This window comes from Hyperolius riggenbachi, chromosome 12 (assembly GCF_040937935.1).
Source record: "Hyperolius riggenbachi isolate aHypRig1 chromosome 12, aHypRig1.pri, whole genome shotgun sequence".
In the NCBI taxonomy this organism is placed as follows: Eukaryota; Metazoa; Chordata; class Amphibia; order Anura; family Hyperoliidae; genus Hyperolius; species Hyperolius riggenbachi.
The window spans coordinates 115269935-115295172 of record NC_090657.1 but is presented as its reverse complement, the minus strand read 5'-3'; the positions used below and the strand labels follow the sequence as shown (position 1 = coordinate 115295172).

The window sequence follows — 25238 nt, the reverse complement described above, 5'->3', positions numbered from 1 at the left end:
CGCTGGAGCGTCCTGTCTTTGACTGCGTGGACACGGGAGGAGGATTAGTGGCAGTGGTACCTTGCTGGCGTTGTGCCGTCACATCACCCTTAAAGGCATTGTAAAGCATAGTTGACAGCTGGTTCTGCATGTGCTGCATCCTTTCCACCTTCCGGTGAGTTGGTAACAGGTCCGCCACTTTGTGCCTGTACCGAGGGTCTAGTAGTGTGGCCACCCAGTACAGCTCATTCCCCTTGAGGTTTTTTATACGGGGGTCCCTCAACAGGCAGGACAGCATAAAAGACGACATCTGCACAAAGTCAGATCCAGTACCCTCCATCTCCTCTTGCTCTTCCTCAGTGACGTCAGGTAAGTCAACCTCCTCCCCCCAGCCGCGAACAATACCACGGGAAGGTTGAGCAGCACAAGCCCCTTGCGATGCCTGCTGAGGTTGTTCTCCTGCCGCTGTCCCCTCCTCCTCCTCCTCCCCCAAAGAAACACCTTGCTCATCATCCTCTGAGTCTGACTCGTCTTCTGCACACGACTTCTCTTCTTCCTCCTCCTCCCCCCTCTGTGCTGCCGCAGGTGTTGAGGAAACAGCTGGGTCTGATGAAAATTGGTCCCATGCCTGTTCCTGCCGTAACGGTTCCTGGTCACGCTCATTCACAGCTTCATCCGCCACTCTACGCACAGCACGCTCCAAGAAGTAAGCGTAGGGAATTAAGTCGCTGATGGTGCCCTCACTGCGGCTCACCAGGTTGGTCACCTCCTCAAACGGCCGCATGAGCCTGCATGCATTTTCCATCAGTGTCCAGTTGTCGGGCCAGAACATCCCCATCTTCCCAGACTGTTTCATTCTACTGTAGTTGTAGAGGTAGTGGGTCACGGCTTTCTTCTGTTCTAGCAGGCGGGAGAACATGAGCAGGGTCGAGTTCCAGCGAGTCGGGCTATCGCAAATGAGGCGTCTCACCGGCATGTTGTTTTTGCGCTGAATTTCCGCAAAGCGTGCCATGGCTGTGTAAGACCTTCTCAAATGCCCACAGAACTTCCTGGCCTGCTTCAGGACATTCGCTAAGCCAGGGTACTTTGCCACAAATCTTTGAACCACTAGATTCATGACATGTGCCATGCAGGGTATGTGTGTCAGCTTCCCCATATGCAAAGCGGCAAGCAGATTGCTGCCGTTGTCGCACACCACGTTGCCTATCTCCAGGTGGTGCGGGGTCAGCCACTCATCCACCTGTTTCTTAAGAGCAGCCAGGAGAGCTGCTCCAGTGTGACTCTCCGCTTTGAGACAAGACATGTCTAAGATGGCGTGACACCATCTTACCTGGCATGCAGCATAGGCCCTGCGGAGCTGGGGCTGTGTAGCTGGAGAGGAGAACTGCCACTCAGCCAAGGAGGAGGAGGACAGCGAAGAGCATGTAGCAGGAGGAGAGGAGGTGGCAGGAGGCCTGCCTGCAAGCCGTGGAGGTGTCACAATTTGGTCCGCTGCGCCCTGCTTGCCATCGTTCACCACCAGGTTCACCCAATGGGCTGTGTAGGTAATGTAGCGGCCCTGCCCGTGCTTGGCAGACCAGGCATCCGTGGTCAGGTGTACCCTTGACCCAACGCTCTTCGCAAGAGATGACACCACTTGCCTCTCAACTTCACGGTGCAGTTGGGGTATGGCCTTTCTCGAAAAATAAGTGCGGCCTGGCATCTTCCACTGCGGTGTTCCGATGGCCACAAATTTACGGAAGGCCTCAGAGTCCACCAGCCGGTATGGTAACAGCTGCCGAGCTAACAGTTCCGCCACGCCAGCTGTCAGACGCCGGGCAAGGGGGTGACTGGCCGAAATTGGCTTCTTCCGCTCAAACATTTCCTTCACGGACACCTGACTGCTGCTGTGGGCAGAGGAGCAGGAACCGCTCAAGGGCAGAGGCGGAGTGGAGGAGGGTGCCTGTGAAGGTGGAAGGGAGAAAGCGGCAGAAGCAGATAATGCACCTGATGGAGGAGGAAGAGGAGAAGGAGGGTGGCTTTGCTTTTGTGTGCTGCTGCTGCTTTTGCTCAGGTGGCCATCCCATTGCTGTTTGTGCCTTTTCTCCAGGTGCCTTCGTAAGGCACTTGTCCCTACGTGAGTGTTGGCCTTTCCACGGCTCAATTTTTGTTGGCAGAGCGAACAGATGGCTTTGGTCCGATCTGAGGCACACACATTAAAAAAATTTCCACACCGCTGAGCCACCCTGGGATGTGGGCTCTATGGGGACCGTCACCTCAGCAGCTGATGCTGAAGGGCAAGTTGGCTGGCTGTACATAGGTGGCGATACATGGTGCCGGACTCTGCCACCAGCTGTTTCTGACGAAGAGCTGCCCCAGCTTCTTTTAGCAACTTCTCTCCTCCTACTACTCTCTGACTCCCCCTCTGAACTGTCCCCCTCTTCATCTCCTCTATTGGGAACATACAGAGGATCCCTATCATCGTCATCATCGTAATCATCCTGCCCAGCTTTGCTTGCCTCAGACAAATCCAAACATGCACCATCAGTAGGTCCTTCATCCTCCTTACACGTTACATCCATAGTGTTGCCGGGTAACTCAAATATATGAGCTGGTGAAAATTCATCTGGCTGTAACAACAATGGCTGTGCATCAGTGATTTCAACACTAAATAATTCTTGTGAAGTGTCAAATGCAGCGGAAGTGGTGCTAGTAGTAGCGCTGGTGGCTGAGCAAGATGAGGTGTTCTGTGTCGCTAAATACTCAACCACGTCCTGACAATCTTGGGAGGTGATGGGACGTGCCTTCTTCCGAGCACTGTACTGTGGGCCAGGTCCACACGAAATTACATTTACACGACCTCGCGCAGATCTGCCGGGTGGCCTTCCTCTGGCTCTGGCACTACCTCTTCCTCTACCTGTTCTGTCCATATCGGGTATGCACGGAGTGGTATATCACACTGCGTGCACTCACGTAGGTAGGTGGGTTCACTTAACTGCACAGGTATGCGCACTGATGCGGTGGGTTCACTGAACAGAACAGGTATACAGTGGCGGGTTCACAGAACAGGTATGCAGTGGCAGGTTCACTGAACACAACAGGTATGCAGTGGCAGGTTCACTAAACACAACAGGTATGCAGTGGCGGGTTCACTGAACAGGTATACAGTGGCGGGTTCACTGAACAGAACAGGTATGCAGTGGCGGGTTCACTAAACAGAACAGGTATACAGTGGCGGGTCCACTAAACAGAACAGGTACACAGTGGCGGGTTCACAGAACAGGTATGCAGTGGCAGGTTCACTGAACACAACAGGTATGCAGTGGCGGGTTCACTGAACAGGTATACAGTGGCGGGTCCACTGAGCAGAACAGGTATGCAGTGGCGGGTTCACTAAACAGAACAGGTATACAGTGGCGGGTTCACTAAACAGAACAGGTATACAGTGGCGGGTTCACAGAACAGGTATGCAGTGGCAGGTTCACTGAACACAACAGGTATGCAGTGGCGGGTTCACTGAACACAACAGGTATGCAGTGGCGGGTTCACTGAACAGGTATACAGTGGCGGGTTCACTAAACAGAACAGGTATACAGTGGCGGGTTCACTAAACAGAACAGGTATACAGTGGCGGGTTCACAGAACAGGTATGCAGTGGTGGGTTCACAGCACAGGTATGCAGTGGTGGGTTCAATGAACAGGTATACAGTGGCGGGTCCACAGAACAGAACAGGTATGCAGTGGCGGGTTCACTGAACAGGTATACAGTGGCGGGTCCACTGAACAGAACAGGTATGCAGTGGCGGGTTCAATGAACAGGTATACAGTGGCGGGTCCACTGAACAGAACAGGTATGCAGTGGCGGGTTCACTAAACAGAACAGGTATACAGTGGCGGGTCCACTGAACAGAACAGGTATACAGTGGTGGGTTCACAGAACAGGTATGCAGTGGCAGGTTCACTGAACAGAACAGGTATGCAGTGGCGGGTTCACTGAACAGGTATACAGTGGCGGGTCCACTGAACAGAACAGGTATGCAGTGGCGGGTTCACGAAACAGAACAGGTATACAGTGGCGGGTTCACTAAACAGAACAGGTATACAGTGGTGGGTTCACTAAACAGAACAGGTATACAGTGGCGGGTTCACAGAACAGGTATGCAGTGGTGGGTTCACAGCACAGGTATGCAGTGGTGGGTTCACAGCACAGGTATGCAGTGGTGGGTTCAATGCACAGGTATACAGTGGCGGGTCCACTGACCAGAACAGGTATGCAGTGGCAGGTTCACTGAACAGGTATACAGTGGCGGGTCCACTGAACAGAACAGGTATGCAGTGGCGGGTTCACTGAACAGGTATGCAGTGGTGGGTTCACAGAACAGGTATGCAGTGGTGGGTTCACAGCACAGGTATGCAGTGGTGGGTTCAATGAACAGGTATGCAGTGGCGGGTCCACTGAACAGAACAGGTATGCAGTGGCAGGTTCACTGAACAGGTATGCAGTGGTGGGTTCACAGCACAGGTATGCAGTGGTGGGTTCACTGAACAGGTATGCAGTGGTGGGTTCACAGCACAGGTATGCAGTGGTGGGTTCACAGCACAGGTATGCAGTGGTGGGTTCACAGCACAGGTATGCAGTGGTGGGTTCACAGAACAGGTATGCAGCCAGACAGGAACAAGTTAAGCCTAACTAATCTTTCCCTGAGAGACAGTCTGCAGCAGCTCGCCCTACTCTCACTAACGCAGGCAGCACACGAGTGACCGTAATGGCCGCCGCTGCCTGCCTTATATAAGGGGGGGTGGGGCTCCAGGGGCTAGTGTAGCCTAATTGGCTACACTGGGCCTGCTGACTGTGATGTAGAGGGTCAAAGTTGACCCTCCATGTGCATTATGGGGCGAACCGAACTTCCGCAAAGGTTCGCCTGCGGGACGCGAATGCGAACCACTGAAGTTCGCATGGAACCGTTCGCAGGTGAACCGTTCGGCCCAACTCTAAAGAAGACCTGATTGACTCCAGCAGGGAGTTAACCAAGAAGCTGTAACGCCAAGGATTGAAACATGAAGATTGGCTTGGCTAGGGTGTGATGAACTGTATCTATCTGTATATCTGTTTCATGAATAAACTCCTTAAACGTTGAAGAAGCCTGAGAAAGTCTATCTCCTGCTTGCTGTGTGAGAGTCAAGTTATCTCAAAGTCTGTGAGACGCAGCTATAAGAAGTTGCTGGTGCCAGAGCAAAAGGTGGATATTACAATTGGTGCCGTGAACCCAGCGCTGTCTAGCAGAAAAGGCAGGCAAGGACCGGGCCAGATGTCAGTCTGTTATCTAGGTTTCCAGGACTTCCACAGTAACAAGCGGAGGAGACGCTGAGACGCTCGCTGGAAACTTATCGAGAAGAGATAAGCGGTGCTGCCAGGCTGCGAGGAAGCCGGGCGCACGGAATGACGTTCGAGTAATTACAGTGGCGAAGGTTCCTGGACTGAATAATATAGGTGTGATTGTACACATGCCTAACGCCAAAATCCAGATCGTGGGCTGTCCCGGGCGGCGGCTTGGGTGCAAGTGCCGTAGTGGTGTCGATCTGCTGAACGAAGGAATCAGTAGCCCGAGGGGGGTCCAGAACTTCGCGAGCAAAACTTGACCAATGCTCTAACGAACGGTCATTTGGGGAGAACGTCTCAAGTCACTGGCAAGCATAGTGTTTCATTTGTTTAATTCTAATGCAAGTGTTTTGGTATTACATGTTGACAGTTTGTTCCAGCAGTGTTTTCTCTCTAAATTTTCAAGTGTGTGTTTTTACTGGCTTTTTTTTCTCTCTCGGGTTGTGCTAGTGGCTGCTGCATGCAGTTTCAGGGGTTTTTTTTCTTTTTCTCCCGTGTGTCACAGCGTGAGGCTGGAAGGTTTGCCAGATATGGGTGTCCCCCGCAGGAGAGATAAGGGGGGGGCTAAGGCTTTCGAGTTGGAGAGGAGAAGGAGAGGGAGGGAAGAGAGAGGAGACTGGTAGTGAGAAAAGTGAGAGAGAGATAGCTGTGCGTTTTTAGAACAGTTTATAACAGTGGCACTGTGTTAGCTGTTGGAAGTATGGTTTTTTTTTTCTCGGGGAGCTATACAGATGCAGGCAGCACACGTCCCTGGGTCGCTTTGAAGGTATGCAACAGTTAGAGTCACAGCTGAGATAGTGGGTGGTGCTACTTTATGGGGCTCGGACGTAGGTTTTTTTTGGGGGGAGATGTTCTGCAGGGTAGAGTCTGTGGTTCAGAGATAAGGGACTCCAGGGTGGAATTTCTAGTATTTATTTTTTGGGATGTTTTTCCATCCGAGAGTGTATAGAGCGGTATGCTAAGCTTGGGGAAGAGCTTTTTCTGCTGAAATGTTTAGTGTGCATATACATTGTATGTATGTTCTAACTGGTTTTTCTCCTAATGTGTATAGGATTAAGAGGTTGCTACGGGAGATTGATAGCAGCCATCTTGGCTGGCATGCCATGATTCAACGTGGCGTCAAGTTTCTAAGAAAGCCACTCCCATCTGCATGATGTATCAGGAGGGGAGGGGGCGGGAAGCGCCCACTGATAGGCACGCCCCGATGGCAGGGGGGAGGATGTGCTGGGGGGATCCCACGTCCCATGTCACAGCTGTGCACAAGGCGCCGTGCACGGAAGCAGCTGGTGGGAGGGGGGTCCAGAGTGGGGACAGTAGAGAGATTCTACTGAGTTTCATGGCTTCCAGATGATTTCTTCAGAAGAAGTCTGGGCACAGGGAGTGTCCGCATACGTGAGCCAAGCAAGTTGCAGGCTCACGGATAGGAAGTGTTTCCCAGCTAGGAAAACACGTATAAGTCAGATAGTCCCCAGGGAGTGATTTGCAAGTGCTGCGCAGCTCAGGGAAGTATCTGTACTGGGTTGCTTATGGGATTATTCCTTTAAAGGGAAAGTTCAGGGAACTCTTGAAAAAAATAAAAATCCCTATCCACTTACCTGGGGCTTCCTCCAGCCCGTGGCAGGCAGGAGGTGCCCTCCCTGCCGCTCCAGAGGCTTCCGGTCGTCTTCGGTGGCCGACCCGACCTGGCCAGGCCGGCTGCCAGGTAGGGCTCTTCTGCGCTCCATGGCCGGGCTCTTCTGCGTCCCACGCGGGCGCGCTGACGTCATCGGACGTCCTCCGGGCTATACTGCGCAGGCATACACCCTGTGTAGTTTAAGTGCAGAGTGCTCCTTCCTACAGGGAGGCAACCGTTTTTTTTTGGTAGTATGAAGGTAGTGGCACGGCAAACATTGATCAGAGGGTACAACACACAGAACTTCTAGCAGAGCTGGTATCGCGATGAAGTTCTAGATAAGTTAATGCGAAAATGAGTAAGAGCATTGCAGGCTCACCTGCAAAGCAGCAACAGGTGTGGCATCCGTAATCTGTGCATGCGACAGCCGCGCATGGACAGATAGGGGGGGGATGTGGAAGGAGCTGCAATGAGGTGAGAGCTTCCAGAGGTGAAGTCCGCGGGAGCATATTTTAAACAGGTAAGTACTGAGGATAGTACTGAGGTAGGGGGGTGAGGTGTAACTCCAATCTACCAAAAAGAGTAAACAGAGTTCATGAGATGAGAACCATAAAGCAACAAGATCAATTACGGTATATATTGATCAATTTCAAGTGTACAGAGTACAAGCCGCATGGCGAATCCCAAATCATTAATAAGAATTGATTTGTTTGTATTTCGATTTCAGGAGTTTGGCAATATGGGCTCGAGACAGCTGCAGTGCTGGCAGCAAAGATGGAGATGTCAGTTGGATAAGCGAAAGGTTCCAGATGCCAATCTAAGTTTGGAGAAACACGAGGTTCCTGAAATTGGAAAGAGACTAAAAACCGAGGTTCCTGAGATCGGAAAACGTCTAAAAAAACTGACTGAGCAAAGCATAGTGCAAATTGCTAATGTTTTTCTTTCCCAAGGTGGTGCTTTTATAATGAAGAGTACCGTGCTGATGGTGATCCTAGGTTGCCATTTCGTCCTAGGAGAACGAAGAGAGGACATTCTCATGTATAATAAGGGGTTAATGAGAATGCAAGGCCCAAGCATGTTAATGTTTGGTGACCAAGGTACTAATCCTTTCACACCTCCCTCCGCTTGGCACAGATGGACCAAGCAGGGATGGAGGAAAAGAGCACTTGTGCCAGGAGAAAACAAATTTCATGGCACAATGTGGGTGAAAGGTCTGAAGGGTCAGGTGTGCGGGCAGTGGGAATTGAATGGCAGTGTAAATCTGCTATTGAATGCCACACTCCCAGAATCGATGCACCGATCCAAAGTTTGGTTAAAAGGTACATTGCAGTACAATGGGTACATGCAAAAGGTGGAGTGTGTGATTCAGGGGTACCTTGTCTTGGTTATGCAGAGTAAGATGGTTCCAGATTGGAGAGGAACGAGCAGGAGGCGTCAATTCTCCTGCCGGAGAGACGCGGGGGACAACATCACACTATGGAACGACCAACAGAGAGTGCCTCTGAACCAACTATACACACGTAAAGGCTGGAAAGCCGAGGGGTGGTGGTTCTCAAAACAAGAAGTACAGATCGAGAACGAGCCACATTTCCAGGTGATAAAGAGGGTGGGGAGAGCGGTCCCGGGGGAGGGAAAGCCAACCCAGGGAACCCCATTCACATTACACAGGTCACAACAGGGGACGATATTACACAGTCCATATGCAGCCGCTTATCCTCATGCTAGTTGGGTAAGTGAAGAGGTACTCTTAATTGAAAGATTGCAGAGCGTAAAGTCTTCCCAACCTCAGGTACATATTGTGCCTCAGGACATAAGGGGGGAAGAGGTCCAATCAGGACAGTTGAGGACATATTTTGTCAGGGAGATGCTTAAAGATCCTGTCCAACTGAGATTGGACAAAGGGAGGTATATCGATTTTTCTGGAGAAGGATCTTTTGCATGGAAGCTTCGAGATGTTTGGGTGAACAAATGGAAACGGTGCAACATTCCTTTAGGCACCGCCACTTCCTTAGTTCCCACCTCAACACATGTCTTACACCATGACCTGAGAGGTCAATCTTTTTTGGTGCTAGACGGGGAGGTGAAACGAGTAGAGTTGTCCTCATGCAGGCAATTCTCCCAGAGGTACCTGTGTTTGCCGGGGCTAGTCAAATTTAGTGAAGAAGCCTGCAAGCTCAATAACGCAGAATGCGAGGCTACCATTCAAAAGATCCACCCCGAAGCCCAACCGATAGTTCCGGTGGCTGAAGGAAATGTTTGGTTTTTTAACATAAGGTCTAATGATACATGCAAGGTATATTCTCATAATTGTTCCGATAAGGGGGATTTTCCAAGGGGAACATATGGTGTGAGCGGAGATCCCATATGGATCCAGTCATCCAGGTGTGATGACGTTATTTCTCAAATTGTTAAGAGAACTCTTAAGGTCAAAGTTTCACGGGTAGTTCCCATCCTAAAAGAGAACACGACATGGGACAAAGGGGAACAGGGTTTGATCCGAGACGACCACACTTTGTTACAACGGTTAAACAAACAGTACACTAAGTTAGAGGTGATCTTAACGAGGTAGAACACAAAAATAAGCAGGTGAGTTCCAGTCTGACCTGGTGGAAAAGGTTTCCGGTGATGTTCCAGGGACACTCGGACTGGGCCTCTGCAGTTCAAAAGTTCTTCCTACACCCACTGGTCGTCTGGATGGGGACAGAGGCGGATCTGGAGGCGTGCACATAGGGCAGCTGCTATGGGCGCCCTTTGTCACTCACCTCCCAGGGGGCGCATAAATGAGAGAATCCCTCTCCCTCCCAGTCAGGTCTGAGCACCTCCTGGCTCCTTCCCATGGTGACGATTTAGCAATTAGCTGGCAGCCAGCACTGTAAAGCAGTAGGAAACGCTTTCCGCGTCCCATTCCCCTCTCTACTGCTTACGTTGCCCGGGCAACATCGGCACTGATCACATCTCCCTCCTGATTGGCTGCATGGAGCCCTGCTGCTGCCGCTGGGGCTGATGGGGGATGGAGCAGAGAGGAGAACAAGAGTCTGCGACCCAGCGTAGCTGCAGCCAAGTCTAGTGACACACACAGTGAGTGAGTCTTTTTACTTGAGGAGAGGCAGGAGTGGGGAAGCTGATAGCAGATGTGTGTGAAGTTAGCGGAGCAGAGAGAGGCAGCTCCCGACAATACAGATAAGATGATTAAAAACTGAATACTTCCTGCCCTCTCTCTGCTTCCAGCATGTGCTCTCCTTTCTCTGCCCCCTCTCTCTCCTTTCTCTGCCCCCTCTCTCTCCTGTACTGTGCATCATGTTAGTGGTGTGATGTTCCTGCCAAATGGGACTAGTGAAGATTGCCCTTGTGAGATTTTTCACTTTCCACACAGTCTGATCCTCCATCTCTTTATCTCCCACCCTTCCTTTTTTTTTTTTTTTTTTTTTTTTTTGCACTCCTCCCCCTGCCTTTCTCACACTTCTTACTATTATTATTATTATTATTTATTGTATTTATAAAGCGCCAACATATTACGCAGCGCTGGACAATAAATATATACAATGATACAAGGATGACATACATAGGGTTATACACATAGAACAAAGTTATACATACAAATTGTACAAAATACATGATCATGCAATATGGGCTGGTTAGGTAGGCCCAGTAATACAAGTACAGGCTGTCATAGGACAGGAGCACATGATCCTGTAGATTACACTAGGGAGTGGAGGACCCTGCCAGAGGCTTACAATCTAAAGGGAGGGGTGGAAACACTAGGGGGGGCTGTTAAATATTCCTTAGAGAGTTACTGTGTGGCAGGAGGTGGGTAGGCCATCATAAAGAGGTGGGTTTTGAGGGCTTGCTTGAATGTGTTGAAAGAGGGAGCAAGTCTGATGGGTGGTGGAAGGGCATTCCAGAGGGTGGGGGCAGCTCTTGAGAAATCCTGGAGGCGGGCATGGGAGTGTGAAATGCGCGGGGTGGTGAGGCGAAGGTCGTTGGAGGAACGGAGGGGGCGACCTGGTGTATACTTGTGAACAAGCTGCGAGATGTAGGTAGGGCATGTTTTGTGCACAGATTTATACGCCAGGCATAGAATCTTGAAACTTATCCTGAGACGGATAGGGAGCCAGTGCAGGGATTCACAAAGGGGAGATGTGGATGCAGAGCGGTGCGAAGAATGGATGAGTCTTGCAGCCGCGTTCATCACTGATTGAAGGGGGACAGTGCGTTTCAGGGGGAGGCCAGAAAGGAGTGAGTTACAGTAATCAAGGCGGGAGATGATGAGGGCATGGATGAGCAGTTTGGTCGTGTCCGGGGTTAAGAATGGGCGGATCTTGGAGATATTACGGAGGTGGAAATTGCAGGCTCTTGTGATGTTTTGGATGTGTGGGATGAAGGAGAGGTCAGAGTCCAAGGTGACACCCAGGCAGCGGGCCTGGGAGGTAGGGAGAATGGTTGTGTTGTCGATTGTGAGGTGGAAACCTGGGATGGGTGCAGCAGCATGGGGTGGAAGGATCAGGAGCTCAGTTTTGTCTAGGTTAAGCTTTAGGAACCTAGCTGACATCCAGGAGGAAATTGCTGAGAGACACGAGGAGACCTTGTTTATGGTGGTGGCTGAGAGATCGGGGGTATGGAGGTAAATCTGAGTGTCATCTGCATAAAGGTGGTAATTGAAGCCCAGGGAGGAGATAAGCTTGCCAATTGAGGAAGTGTATATGGAGAAAAGAAGGGGGCCTAGAACAGAGCCCTGGGGGACCCCAACTGAAAGGGGGGCAGGAGTTGAGTAGGAGCCATTGAAGGAAGTGGTGAAGGAGCGATTGGATAGGTAGGAGGAGATCCAGGCCAAGGCAAGCCCATGGATGCCCATGGACTGTAGTGATTGGAGGAGGAGGGAGTCCTCCATTTCCCCATCTCAATCTCCATTCTCCCTGCTTGTCTTACCCCCCTCCCCCATCTATTGTACAGCCCTTAAAAAGTACATTTAATTAGGGATGGTCTTTTGAGTAGCTTACCTGGATTCAAAATGTAAATTATACAGTGGTGACCACGAGAGATGGGGGTTAACTTACCCATAAGTCTGTGGGATCATATGCATTCACATCATTCACATCACACGCAATGTGTGTGACACATTTCATGTCACTACCGCACTTCCTTCTTCTAGCTTAAAGGAGAAAGCGCGATACTGGCGTGGAACGTGACCCAAATGGAATGCATAGGATCCCACGGACTTATGGGTAAGTTAACGCCCATCTCCCGCGGTCACCGCTGTATAATTTACATTTTTAATCCGAGTATCTACATCTTTTGCAACACTTTACAGAGCACCTAGTCATGTCACTGATTGTCCTCAGAGGAGCTCACATTCTAATTCTACCATACGCATAGTCTAATGTCCTACCATATTATTATTATGTATTTATAAAGCACTGACATCTTCTGCAGCACATTACAGAGTACATAGTCATGTCACTGATTGTCCTCAGAGGAGCTCACATTCTAATTCTACCATACGCATAGTCTAATGTCCTACCATATTATTATTATGTATTTATAAAGCACTGACATCTTCTGCAGCACATTACAGAGTACATAGTCATGTCACTGATTGTCCTCAGAGGAGCTCACATTCTAATTCTACCATACGCATAGTCTAATGTCCTACCATATTATTATTATTAATATTATTATTATTATTATGTCTTTATATAACACTGACATCTTCTGCAGCACTTTACAGAGTACATAGTCATGTCACTGACTGTCCTCAGAGGAGCTCACACTCTAATCCTACCATAGGCATAGTCTAATGTCCTACCATATTATTATTATGTATTTATATAGCACTGACATCTTCTGCAACACTTTACAGAGTACATTGTCATGTCACCGACTGTCCTCAGAGGAGCTCTCAATCTAATCCTACCATAGTCATAGTCTAATGTCCTACCATATTATTATTATTATTATGTATTTATATAGCACTGACATCTCCTGCAGCACTTTACAGAGTACATAGTCATGTCACTGACTGAGTATTTTTGAATTGTGAGGTGCACAGATGACTACCTTATACTAATATCTAGAAGCACGTGTCTACCTAATTCGGTTTTCTGGGGAACATATCTACTTAAATTATGTATAAAGGGGGCCCTTTGCTACTTAAGGCAGCCATACACTGGTCGATGTGCCATCAGATCGACCAGCTGACAGATCCCTATCTGATCGAATCTGATCAGAGAGGGATCGTATGGCTGCCTTTACTGCAAACAGATTGTGAATCGATTTCAGCCTGAAACCGATCACAATCTGTTCAGCTGCTCCTGCCGCCTGTCCTCCCCCCGCGCATACATTACCTGACGCTGGCTCCCGGGCATCTTCTCCACGCTGCACCGCTGTGTTCTTGCTCCATCTCGGCGCTTCCTGTGTCACTCCGTGACCAGGAAGTTCAAATAGAGCGCCCTCTATTTGAACTTCCTGGGTCACTGCAGTGACCCAGGAAGCGCCGGGATGGAGCGGGTGCAGCGCTGAGAAGATGCGGAGAAGACGCCCGGGAGCCCGCATCAGGTAATGTATTTTTCATCGGATCGGCCGCCGCTAGCGACGCGCACTTTACCCGCGGGCGATCGAGGGTAATTTCCCGCACGGCGCGATCGACGGTCCGATCCGATTTCGGGAGGAAATCGGATCGTCGGCGGCGTTTACCGCGAACGATTGGCAGCAGATTCGATCCCAGGATCGAATCTGCTGTCGAAACGGCCGGGAATCGGGCCAGTGTATGGCCACCTTTAATTATCTTGGCACTCCTGGCTATTTAATTTCTTTATCTTGAGGCACCTGGCTGCTTTTATTATGAGGGAATAAGCTTGGGGACAGGGATGGGGGGGGCGCAATTGTAGTGTTTGCCATAGGCACTATTTTACCCAGATACGCCACTGGATGGGGATGACAACTTTAGGCATCATGATCCAGGTGAGGTTGCGTGTTAAAATTACGTAAAATAAATTAACCTGGTCAAGAGATTGGTGCCTCATAAACAATCTCCTGAACCAATATTTTCAAATTAAGGGATATACAGGGTTACGGGTATAGGTTTAGTAGTACCGGTGATGGAGCTGATTGTATAAAGGCGCTCTTTTAGAAGGCACCTGGCACTGCTCCGTTTTGTAACAACCAAACGAGTTTCACTTTTCTGTGGTCATGCAAGTTTGTGAGTGATACGCAAGTGACGCAAATGCTGAGCATGTGGTATAGAGGGACTTAGAAGTAGGGCATCCCCAGAGAGCCTGGTTACAGGAAGACCAAGAGGTCTTGCTCTCTCTCCCAGGGATAACCGCCTAGAGCAGAGAAGTTGTGTGAGCACGAACATCGAAAAGTGAAACATCAAGAAACGAAACCAGGTACTGTGGGGTTCAGAAGCGGGGATCTGCGGATCAAGCCATTTTAGGGGGGATTGTTAGAATTTAAGTAGGCCTCAGTTACTTGGCCTGAGTTTTATGTAAAAGGCTTGTCCGCAGTGTATGCCTTTAAAATAAATAGAGTTTTTGTGATGCAGGCAGAGGCATCTCAGGGTCTGCGTGTAGCAGAGGATACACGCAGATACTGAGAACATGTTCCTAAAAGAAGGCCATCGGCCTACTCTGACTTCAACACGTACACCACAGGAACAGTAAACATCGGCCATATTTACTAAATACCAAATTCCTTGTAAGTGGGGCAGAAGCATCATTGAATATTAATCGAGTAGGTGTGTATGATGACACCACGAGGGGGTCCACCAATAGTCTGATCTAGGGGATGGCGAAGATGAGATCACAGTTAACTCTTTCCTAGTCGGTATTAATAGCCGGACGAGCTGGAAAAGGGAGCTCTCTCTCTGATTCCTGCTATGCTTCAATACTGACTGGGACATCTAAGTATGTCATTCCTTTCTGTAATCTGATATAATGTATGCTGTACATAGGTAGTCTAGTGTAACGTAGAGTAGGCAAAAGAAGACCTGATTGACTCCAGCAGGGAGTTAACCAAGAAGCTGTAACGCCAAGGATTGAAACATGAAGATTGGCTTGGCTAGGGTGTGATGAACTGTATCTATCTGTATATCTGTTTCATAAATAAATTCCTTAAACATTGAAGAAGCCTGAGAAAGTCTATCTCCTGCTTGCTGTGTGAGAGTCAAGTTATCTCACAGTCTGTGAGACGCAGCTATAAGAAGTTGCTGGTGCCGGAGCAAAAGGTGGTTATTACAGATTGTACCCGGAATTGGTTTTGGCGCATACAGGGTCGTTGATGAAGAAACAAGAAATAGCATACAGTTGAGCATGGTACATACACAGACATGGGACAAGCATACATAGGACAACATTACAGCTTGTGCGTACAATTAAGCAGAGTACAGCATTGCATACAGTTAAGCATGGTACATACATATAAACAATAAAAAGCAAAACAGAGAGCATTACAGCATACACGTACAGTTAACGTAATACAAGCATAGCAAAGCATACACTGATAGCAGGAACAGAAAAGAGTGGGACTGGAGGAGCAGCCTGAGAGCTGATATGAGCGTTGCCATTTTCGGCACTGTCCAAAAGTGAAATAATTATGAGTGAGAATTAATTTGATCAGTCCAGCAATAGGCTTTACAGGTATGCCCTGACCCTGAAGATTTTTACGACAAGCCGCAATACCATCATCATGGGGGATGTTTCTGTACAGGGACTCGACGTCCATCATGGCCAGTATGGTTCCCTCAGGTACTCGGCCGATGGCTGTCAGTTTGTTCAGGAGGTGGGTGGTATCCTGTATGTAGCTGGGTCTTTTACAGAACAGAGGTTTCAAGATGTTTTCCAGCCACCCTGAGATGTTCTCTGTAAGAGTTCCGCTCCCTGAGATTATTGGCCTGCCTGGGTTTCCCTCTTTGTGGATCTTGGGAAGCATGTAAAAGCAGGCTGTTCTAGGCTCTTCAGGGATAAGGGTCCTTACATGTTGTTTGATGTTTGCAGGCAATCTGTTAACCATCCTATTGAGTGCCATTCTGTAACCTTTTGTGGGGTCCCCCTGTAATGTGGCATAGTGAGTGGTGTTGGATAACTGTCTTTGTGCCTCCTGGATGTTGTCACTGGTGTTCATTATGACTATGGCACCACCTTTATCCGCTGGTTTAATAATAATGTCCTTATTCTCCTTAAGGGCTCTGATGGCCTGTCGCTCCTGTGGGATAACGTTGTGGGCCAGTGTCTTTCTTTGATCCTGTCGAAGATTCTGAGTCTGAATTTGTTGATGTATTTATCCAGGGCCGGGTTTTTTCCTTCTTTGGGGGTCCATCTTTTTTTCTTCCTTTTGGATCTGGTGCGTTTTGGTCCATTGTCCATTGTATCCCTGGCACTCTTATCATGGTAGTGTTCCTTGAGTCGCAGCTTTTTGAAAAATTCCTCCATATCTCCACAGAGTGCAATCCTGTCTATGGGTCTCGCAGGGCAGAATGACAGGCCTTTGGAGAGTACTGACATTTCAGCTTCAGTAGCCTGATAAGAGGAAAGATTCATTACACCTGTGGGTTGCTCTTTTTCTGCTGCTTGTGCATCCAGGCGTCCACTCTTAATTCTAAGTCTCTGAAGTTTTTTCTTTTTGTTGTTAATTCGGAATCTCTGTAGTTTCCTAAAGAAGGTTTGTAGTTTTTCCCATGTTCCAGTGGGGTCATCATTCAGAGACAGTTTCAGGCTCTGTACCTCATCCTTTGTAATCCTTTTACGGTTATAGCAGACTTTTATAAGGTTATTCCGTATTCTCTCCGAGCTCCTCCTGCAGATTTCTTCTGCAAACCTGCTATTTATTGTATGTATGCAGGGAGGGATTCTGTATCCTTAGTCCTTGAGTTATAAGTTTTTCCTCTTACTCCTTTTTGCATGTAGTCAAGAAAAAGATGTCGCTGTCCAGTTGTGCAAGTTTCTTCAGGTCTTTCTTTAGTTCCAGGAAAGTGCGGTACATTGCGGTATCTTCAAGCATAGTAGTAGCAGTAGGGTATTGTACCATGTTAGCCATCAGTAAAAGCAAGACCTTTTAAATCCGGATGATGCCATTTATTGGCTAACTAAAAAGAATAAGAATAAGCAAGCTTTCGGCTTTGCAGCCTTCGTCGGGCTTACATCCTGTTTGTTTGCAGGCTGATGGTACAGACAGCTATATACAGTACATGCAACATGAGAAAGATATTCCCTAAACCTCCCCTCTTGTCATATCGGCAACCACACAATCTGAAACAGATGATTGTCAGGAGTTCTTTGAATAGGACTCAACAAAACGGAACATCACCCTGCCGACAAAAAAGGTGTGAGACCTGCAGACACATTTACTCCACTGACAGGTTAACGATACCAGGTTCACAACAGGAGTAGAGTACAAGGCACATTTTCCTGTGGTTCCACCAAACTGGTATATCTGATCATGTGTGATAAATGCCCCAATGTTATGTACGTGGGAGAAACTGGACAAACTCTGCGCAAACGTATGAATGGACACAGGAAAACGATTAACGATACCAAATCTGAACTCCCAGTTGCTACACACTTTCATTCCAACGGACACAGCATGGATGATCTTCGTGTCACTGCCCTGAAGGGTGGCTTCAAAACGTTAAATGATCGATTAATAGCAGAAACAAAATTTATAAATTGGTTCAAAGCAGTGGACAAGGGCTTGAATAAGGACAAAAACTTTTTATATTGGTATGAGGCTGATGATATTTAAACTCTTTCTCAGCCTGTATAGCTAAACTTGTGAACTCAGAATTTACGATACCTCTGTGTCAGTCCAACTCCCAGGTCTGTGAGCATGGTGTAAACAAAGACAAATGACAAAGACAAATAACATTTATATCGCGCTTTTCTCCTGGCGGACTCAAAGCGCCAGAGCTGCAGCCACTAGAGCGCGCTCTATAGGCAGTAGCAGTGTTAGGGAGACTTGCCTAAGGTCTCCTACTGAATAGGTGCTGGCTTACTGAACAGGCAGAGCCTAGATTCGAACCCTGGTCTCCTGCATCAGAGGCAGAGCCCTTAAACAATACACCATCCAGCCAAACAAGGATCCTTAACTCAGCTAACAACCTCTCTCCCCATTTAGATGTTATGTTAAGGCATCTTAATGACATATATTTATGCTTGAAAAAAATCTCTGTTTTCCCTTTTGATGTTGCATGTATATAGCTGTCTGTACCACCAGCCTGCAAACAAACAGGATGTATGCCCTACGAAGGCTGCAAGGCCGAAAGCTTGCTCATTCTTATTATTTTTAATTAGCCAATTAATGGTATCATCCTGATTTCAAACGTCTTGCTTTTACTGATGGCTAACACGGTACAATACCCTACTGCTACTAATATAAGTAATATAAGTAGAGGTATCTTACCTCTAATGACGACTCACTGGGATGGAATTAAGGAGTCTTTATTATCAAAATGTTATACTGTTTGCTACTAATGTTCCATGAATTATCCGTACTACACAATCAATTCATTATATCATGAGGTTTTTTTTCACTTCAGTGTCACTTTAACAGCTCATGTTAACTGTCTCAATGCAATCGCCTTCTTCATATCCTCTTGTATTCTAAAGGTCAATATGGACAAGACTGAAATGGTAATCTTTCCACCTCACAATTCCATTCACCTGCCTGACATCACCATTTCTGTTGATGGCACTTTAATAATGCCTGTCCCCCAGGCTCGCTGCCTAGGTGTAATACTAGACTAAAGTCACTCAGTCAAACCACACATTGACAAACTATCCTCCTCTTGTCACCTCCAGCTAAAAAAAAATCTGTCCTGGAATATGGATGCACCAGGTTTAGTATATATATATATATATTTTTTTCCCTGTTTTTTTTTCCTCTAAACCTATTACGGAGCGTCTTATATAGTGGAAAATACAGTACTCTCCTACCTAGGACACACTGCCACTGACCACCATTTCTACCATCTTATACACTTCTTCCCTTTACCTACTGTCCTATCCCTTATATCTTTAGGCTGTAAGGTCTTTTTGCCAGGTCTCTCTTCCCCTTTTGTTTCACAATGCTGTGTAATGTGTGTACACATCTCCCACCCCTGTGTAAAAATCTGTAGTTGATTTGTTCACTGGCTACTTCAGTGGTAATCCACCATTGTTTTGTATTAACTGTTGTATTGCTTATTTTGTATTGTTATGCTCTGTATGCTGTGTTACAGTGCCATGGAAGATGCTGGCACTATATCAATCAATCAATAATAATAATGTTATATAGTACTAGTCAGGGTTACTGGGAAAACCATGGAAGGACTTTTAGACTCATTTATTACTTTAGTAGACCCAAATGTGATTTTTGCAAAGTGTGTGCTACCAGGAACAACATCTAGCACTGTTTCAGCACGTGAAAGCAGACGAGTGATACCTGTGACAAAGTTACTTTGGACTGCAACCAACTGTAAACACCACTGGGGTGATGGACACATAACCAGCTGCTGTGCTGTTTGAAAATGATATAGGCAATCCAAGATGTAGCTTAGAAAGCACTCTGTGCGGCGACAGGGCCGTAGGCATAGGCCCACCCCCTGGTTAGTGATGTTTCTCCTTGGGTGACATCGCTGAGATGGGCTGTACAGAAGAGAAGTCAGCTATGTAGCTGACAATGTTTTCTGTTACTATGCCAAGGGACGACAGAGCGGCACTTGCATGACATCACACGGCAGGCGAGGGAAAGGTGTTTACAATGGAATCTGCCGTCACTAGGGTGAGTGGATCCACTGGCAGCGGTTGGTGGTTGAGGGCCTCTTATTATTCTCTTGCCTGTGTGCTAATAAAGACTTGGCTTTTTTTCTAAGAATACTCATAGTATTGGTATTGGAAAAAGTTGGATTTTTGGCTTCCAAGTCTTCTGAGGTCTCATTTCCCGTCAGATTTTGTGTTAAATCGATAATTTTCCGACAGGTCCAAATATATTTCTGATCTTTTTTTTGATTGATTTTCTGGGCCTGGCATAGGTGCGTAGATGTATGTTGAGAGTGTGTAGGGGTGTCCACCACTGTAGCAGCAGTTAGTGGTGAGTCTGGAAGACATGCCGCGGATGTCTGGAGTGTTTCAAGGTTCCTGGCAATGAAGCAGCGAGAGCAGCGGATTCATGGCAGGGAGGTAGTAGTGGTAGGAGCAATACTCAGGCAATTGACCATTTTTCGCCTGAGTGCCACTTCTTGCTCAGCCATTGCACAGGTGTAATTGGATTTGGCACTAATCACTCTCACTTACTACTTCCTCCCAGGAAGTTACTGCCTTGCATTACTTGGTCAGCTTAAAGGCGCAAAGAAGTATGTTTGTGTGTTACAACTTGAGCTAAAAACTTTGGCTCAAAGAAAGTTCCAAAGTTTTGAGCTCAAAACTTTGGCTCTTTACACAGTGAGGCACTTTATTTGGCCTAAGGAAGTGGGCAGGGACCCACGAAACACGTTGCCAGTGCTATTAAAGTTCATTTTATATGAATTTGTCTCCATTGAGGTAAGCCACCCCAAACCTTATTTATTTTATTGTTTTTAATTAATTTAATCATTCTCTGGGCACCTTTTTATCCTGTTGTGCATTGTATACCCCGCCCCGGCTCAGGGTAGGGGATACCCTTGGATCCCCTTTATGGGCTCCTAGGGCCTTTTTCTCAAAAAGTGCAACCATCTTCGGCTACTAGCCTGGACCCCCGAGTGGAGTTGGGTTTGTTGATCTCCACCTGCCTGCAGTGGTTGGTTGCCCCTTTGCAACCTCCCTTTGTGAGTACCCTCTGTTCATATTTTTTGTTTCTTCTATCATTTGTGACGTACTGCACCATTTGGGCTCCCTGTGTCAATGTGTTTTTTCGTTCCAGGGTGACTGTTCACCCTCTACTTTGTTTCTTCTATGGGAAACGCATCCAAAAAAATGATGCAGGTCGGGACTTTGCGTTACACTAAGTGTACCAGAATAAATGGATACATTAGACCATACAAAGGTAAATGGTTCCTACATCTAACATAGAATATGTTTGAGTGTCTGTTCCTCCGCTGATCTCAGATCCGTAATGTGGTGCATTTTTGGCTCAAGTGTGAATTGAGCCTCATGCAATGTAAATAACTGATGTGGTGAGTATTTTTTTTCCAGGAAGGGAGAGTCACACTTTTAACTTGTGACATGTTTGCTTTAACAAAAATGAGAGCATACATCATATGTACAAGAAAGTCTGTTAATAAAAAGTGATTACTAACCCCCAGCATGCAGGACAGCCATTATAATTGATGGAAACCAGGAGGTCTCTGTGTTTGTAGCACCAAAAGAGTTCTGCAGATCTTTATAAAACACTCCAATAGATGAAGGAAATCCTAATGTTAATCCATGGATCACCATTGTAGCAACGAGAACACCCCAAGCCCATGCTCCATCTGGGGATTCCATTCTGTCTTTTGTACTTTAACCTGTGCAAACAATTGAGTTATTAGTCTTTATTTACTTGTTAGATGATTACTTCCTCTAAATATTTCCACTTTAGTACCTGACGGCTTTGGCCCCTTTAAGGGACAGAGCCGTCCTCTTCCTATTTCGTACTGTGATTAGCTCCTGACCGATAAGCGGAAACTCTGCTGTCAGTGAGAGCAGGTACAGCAGTGTGAACACCAGCGCGAATGGCGAGACCAAGCGGACCGCATGGTGTGAATGATTGAAATTAACACCCTGGCAAAAATAAAAGGACATAAACAGTACATAGGTTTCAATTATCATGGTCCGGTACCAGATATACATACACAATTAAGCTGATCACAAGCCATAAATATTGCAGACTAATTTGTGCTTTAACAGCACTTAGTACCAAAGCTTCCACAAATGCCATGCAAGTATGCAATTATTAATGGACAAAGTTCATTCAGCATCATCAGATATATCCGGATATATGAAATGCTAGTCCTATACTTGTAAAAAAAAAATCAACTTGACAGAGTTTTCAGTCAGTATCAGTCATTAATAAGTCACCCTTTAAAAAAACAACAACAAAATGCCCAGTTGGGGCCTCATGCTACTTTGACTCCATCCCTCTTAATAGCCCAGTTCCTGCTACCAGTAGCGTAGCTACAGAGCCATGGGCCCCGGTGCAAACTTTCAACTGAGGCACACTGAGTACTGTATGTATAATAGTCACATGATGAAGACAATCAAAACCATTTTACCAAGGACAGCCACTGTGTAAGGAAGGTGTAAGAATAGGAAAATGAATGGCATATTAATGATTATCTCTATTCAAAGCACTCATAAGGCCATATCGAATTAACAAACTCGCTGGCGAGTTCTTAAATGGGAGCATCTCCTAATGCAATTAAATTTACCATCTCCCGGGCAGTAATTAACTTGCTTGGGTGATATAGCCCCTCGTAGCTGAGGCAGGCACCCCCGGTCAATTTACCAGCATCTCCGCCGAACATCCACAAGTCCCATTGTTGTAATTCTCGCAGTATCCCGGAAAAGCATCTGTACAGACAGTGGACCAATGGGGAGCCCAGCGGTAGCTTCAAAGATGCTTTGCCAGGGCACTGCGAGAATTACAACTGGACATGTTGAGGGACAGTGGATATTCTGCGGAGATGCTGGTAAATTGGCCAGGGGTGCCTGCCTCAGCTACTGAGGGCTTCAACAATGTGTGGACGGCAGAGAGGGAGCTTTGAGGGGTGGTGAAAGATTGCACTGTATGTTCTGGGGGTGGGCACGCATCTCTGGGGAGTGAGGCAGCAGTGCCATGGTGCTGAAGGACAGCATCACAGCGCAAGACCTCGCTCCCTTTCTCCCAGGACATTTGAGCATCGATCAGGCTTTTGTCTGAGTAATGCTCCCTAATGATCGGCCATCACATGAGTGAAACTGAGAATAGGATTTGCTGGTAATCCTCGTGTGATGGCAAGATGATAAGTAGCTCGCATCTGCAAGCTTCTTATCACCTTACATAGGTTATGGCCCATAGAGGTGATTACCACTTAAGCACCAGTAAAGAGCTAATGCATTGACTGTGGTGGAGGGCGCCATGTTGGCTCCTCAATTCCAGGGATTAACTACTGTTTTGTTTGGCAAACATGCTGTGTTTAAATGTTACTCTGTGTATGTGAAATACGGGTGCCTAGGAAAATTGGGCCTAGAGAAATATTACCAATATTTTACTATAGCTAAACCTAACCCTCATCTCACACAGAACCCTCCCCCCTGCTGCCTAACCCTAACTGCCCCCCTCCCCCATGGCCAAACACCCTTCCTGACCCCAACCCTAACTCCCACCCCACAAACATCCTTTCTGACGCCTATCCCTAACCCTCTCAAACACCTTTCCTGAAGCCTAGCCCTGATGGCCCCCCACCCACACAAACATCCTTCCTGATGCCTATCCCTAAATACAAACACATCTGCCTCCTCCCCCCCCCCCCTTCCTGACGTCTCACCCTAATTGCCTGAACCCTCCAGGAAAAAACGAGGGAAAAACCTAAAAAAAAACCAATTTCACCGAACCGGCAAAAGATTGAACAAAAATCTGATGCGGGGGTAGGGGGATGTTTAGCTGGATCCGGTAGCGTCCACCAATGCTGCTCCCATCAACAGTTTTCATCAAGTTTTGTTTTGGATAGAAAAAAAATGCCCATGACCCTGGGGTCACAATGCTGCAGCTTGCCTCTCTGCTTCTCATCACAGAGCATAGAGGTGGGAGGTGCGGAGAGGCAGGGAATGGACGGGATATAGATGGGAAAGAGGTGTTTTGCAGAAGTGTTATTCCTGTTAGGGGGATGCTCCTTCCCCTAGTAGTCTCTACCAACAAGCTTTTGCTGGCAATTTCAGGGGGGATGGGCAGCACCAAGAGGACAGTGAGGCATGTCATTAACCTCTTCAGTACCAGCTGTCTCTGCCCCCTTAGCGCCCTTTCACACTGGGGCGGTGCGTCAAATTGAATACTGCACTCCACTCTATGGGGAAAACACATTAACTGCGTATCGGTGCGGTCCTCCGGAAGTCTTCATAGTTACATAGTTATTTGGGTTGAAAAAAGACATAAACGTCCATCGAGTTCAACCAGAACATTTGGTACAACACTAGCCTGCACCCTCACATATCCCTGTTGATCCAGATGAAGGCAAAAAACTCTTACAAGGCATGGTCCAATTAGCCCAAAAAAGGGAGAAAAATTCCTTCCCAACTCAGATGGCAATCAGATAAAATCCCTGGATCACCATGACCAGGAATTACCTAGTAATTGTTGGGCAGAGAGCATCGCAATTGGCAGAGGTGACGAGAGCAACAAGAATGCCCTGCGGCGGTGATGTGAAATCTACGCCCAGGCAGGAAAAACAGCATCAAAACAGTAGATTTTAATCACCACCGTCCGGAAGTGGTTAAGCACAGAGCATTCCTCTGTATCCCATTTGTATTTTTTTTAAAAATGCTTTGGGTACACTTTAAGGGCTCGTTCACACTAGGGGCATTTTCGGCCTTTTTTCAAGCGCTCGCGATGTTGAAAATCGCCCACAAAACGCTTGTGCAATGAAACTCTATGAGAAAGTTCATATCAGTGCGGTTCGTGCACTGTGCTTTCAGCAAAGCACAGTGCACGAACCTGTACCATTTTTTTGGGGAGATTTTGTCTAAATGGAAGGTATAGGAAAATCACAAACACTCACAAAAATTGCTTTGTGCAGTGATTGTGTGAGCGTTTTTAAGAATAAATACATTCTTTTCTACATATCTTTTCCGGGTCAAAGAGTTCACTTCCTGACTTGCATCAGGGAGATGAATTACAAAACCGCTCTGGAAAAAAGCGCTTTTACCAGAAACGCAGCACGCAGTCAGTGGCGTAGCTAAGGAGCTATGGGCCCCGGTGCAAGTTTTACATGGGGCCCCCCCCAAGCACTCTATACATAACAATTGATAAGGCGCAACAAAACCTGCCAATGGCAACTACAGTGTCAGAGGTGCAAGTAGGGGATGGGAAGCAGGTTGTTAATGATTACTACTATTTTAAGCATCTATAGAAGTGATTATCATCAACACAGGGCCAATAAAGAGCTAATATTTTGCTTGAAGGAGGGCCCCTCGGGGCCCCTATGGCCCAAGGGCCCCGATGCGGTCGCTACCTCTGCAACCCCTATTGCTACGCCCCTGCACGCAGTGGAGCGCCGGGAGGGGGAAAAGAAGCTCACAAAAACGCAAAATGTTTGCATTTTCAATTTTAGGCGTGAATGAGGCCGGAGGCTTTGAGTTTATCTACACAATCTGTTCATAGTATTTAAAA

The 25238-nt window shown here is 47.3% G+C and overlaps 1 protein-coding gene across 2 annotated transcripts in view; it reads right to left on the bottom strand.

Moving 5' to 3' along the window:
• SLC16A5 (solute carrier family 16 member 5) overlaps positions 1 to 25238 on the bottom strand; it is a 185173-nt gene that overhangs the window by 123817 nt on the left and 36118 nt on the right. For both annotated transcript variants that reach the window (XM_068262397.1, XM_068262398.1), the window contains exon 2: positions 21193 to 21399. In XM_068262397.1, coding sequence (XP_068118498.1) covers positions 21193 to 21379 — 187 coding nt within the window. In that variant the 5' untranslated portion in view covers positions 21380 to 21399. The remainder of the gene's footprint in view (positions 1 to 21192; positions 21400 to 25238) is intronic.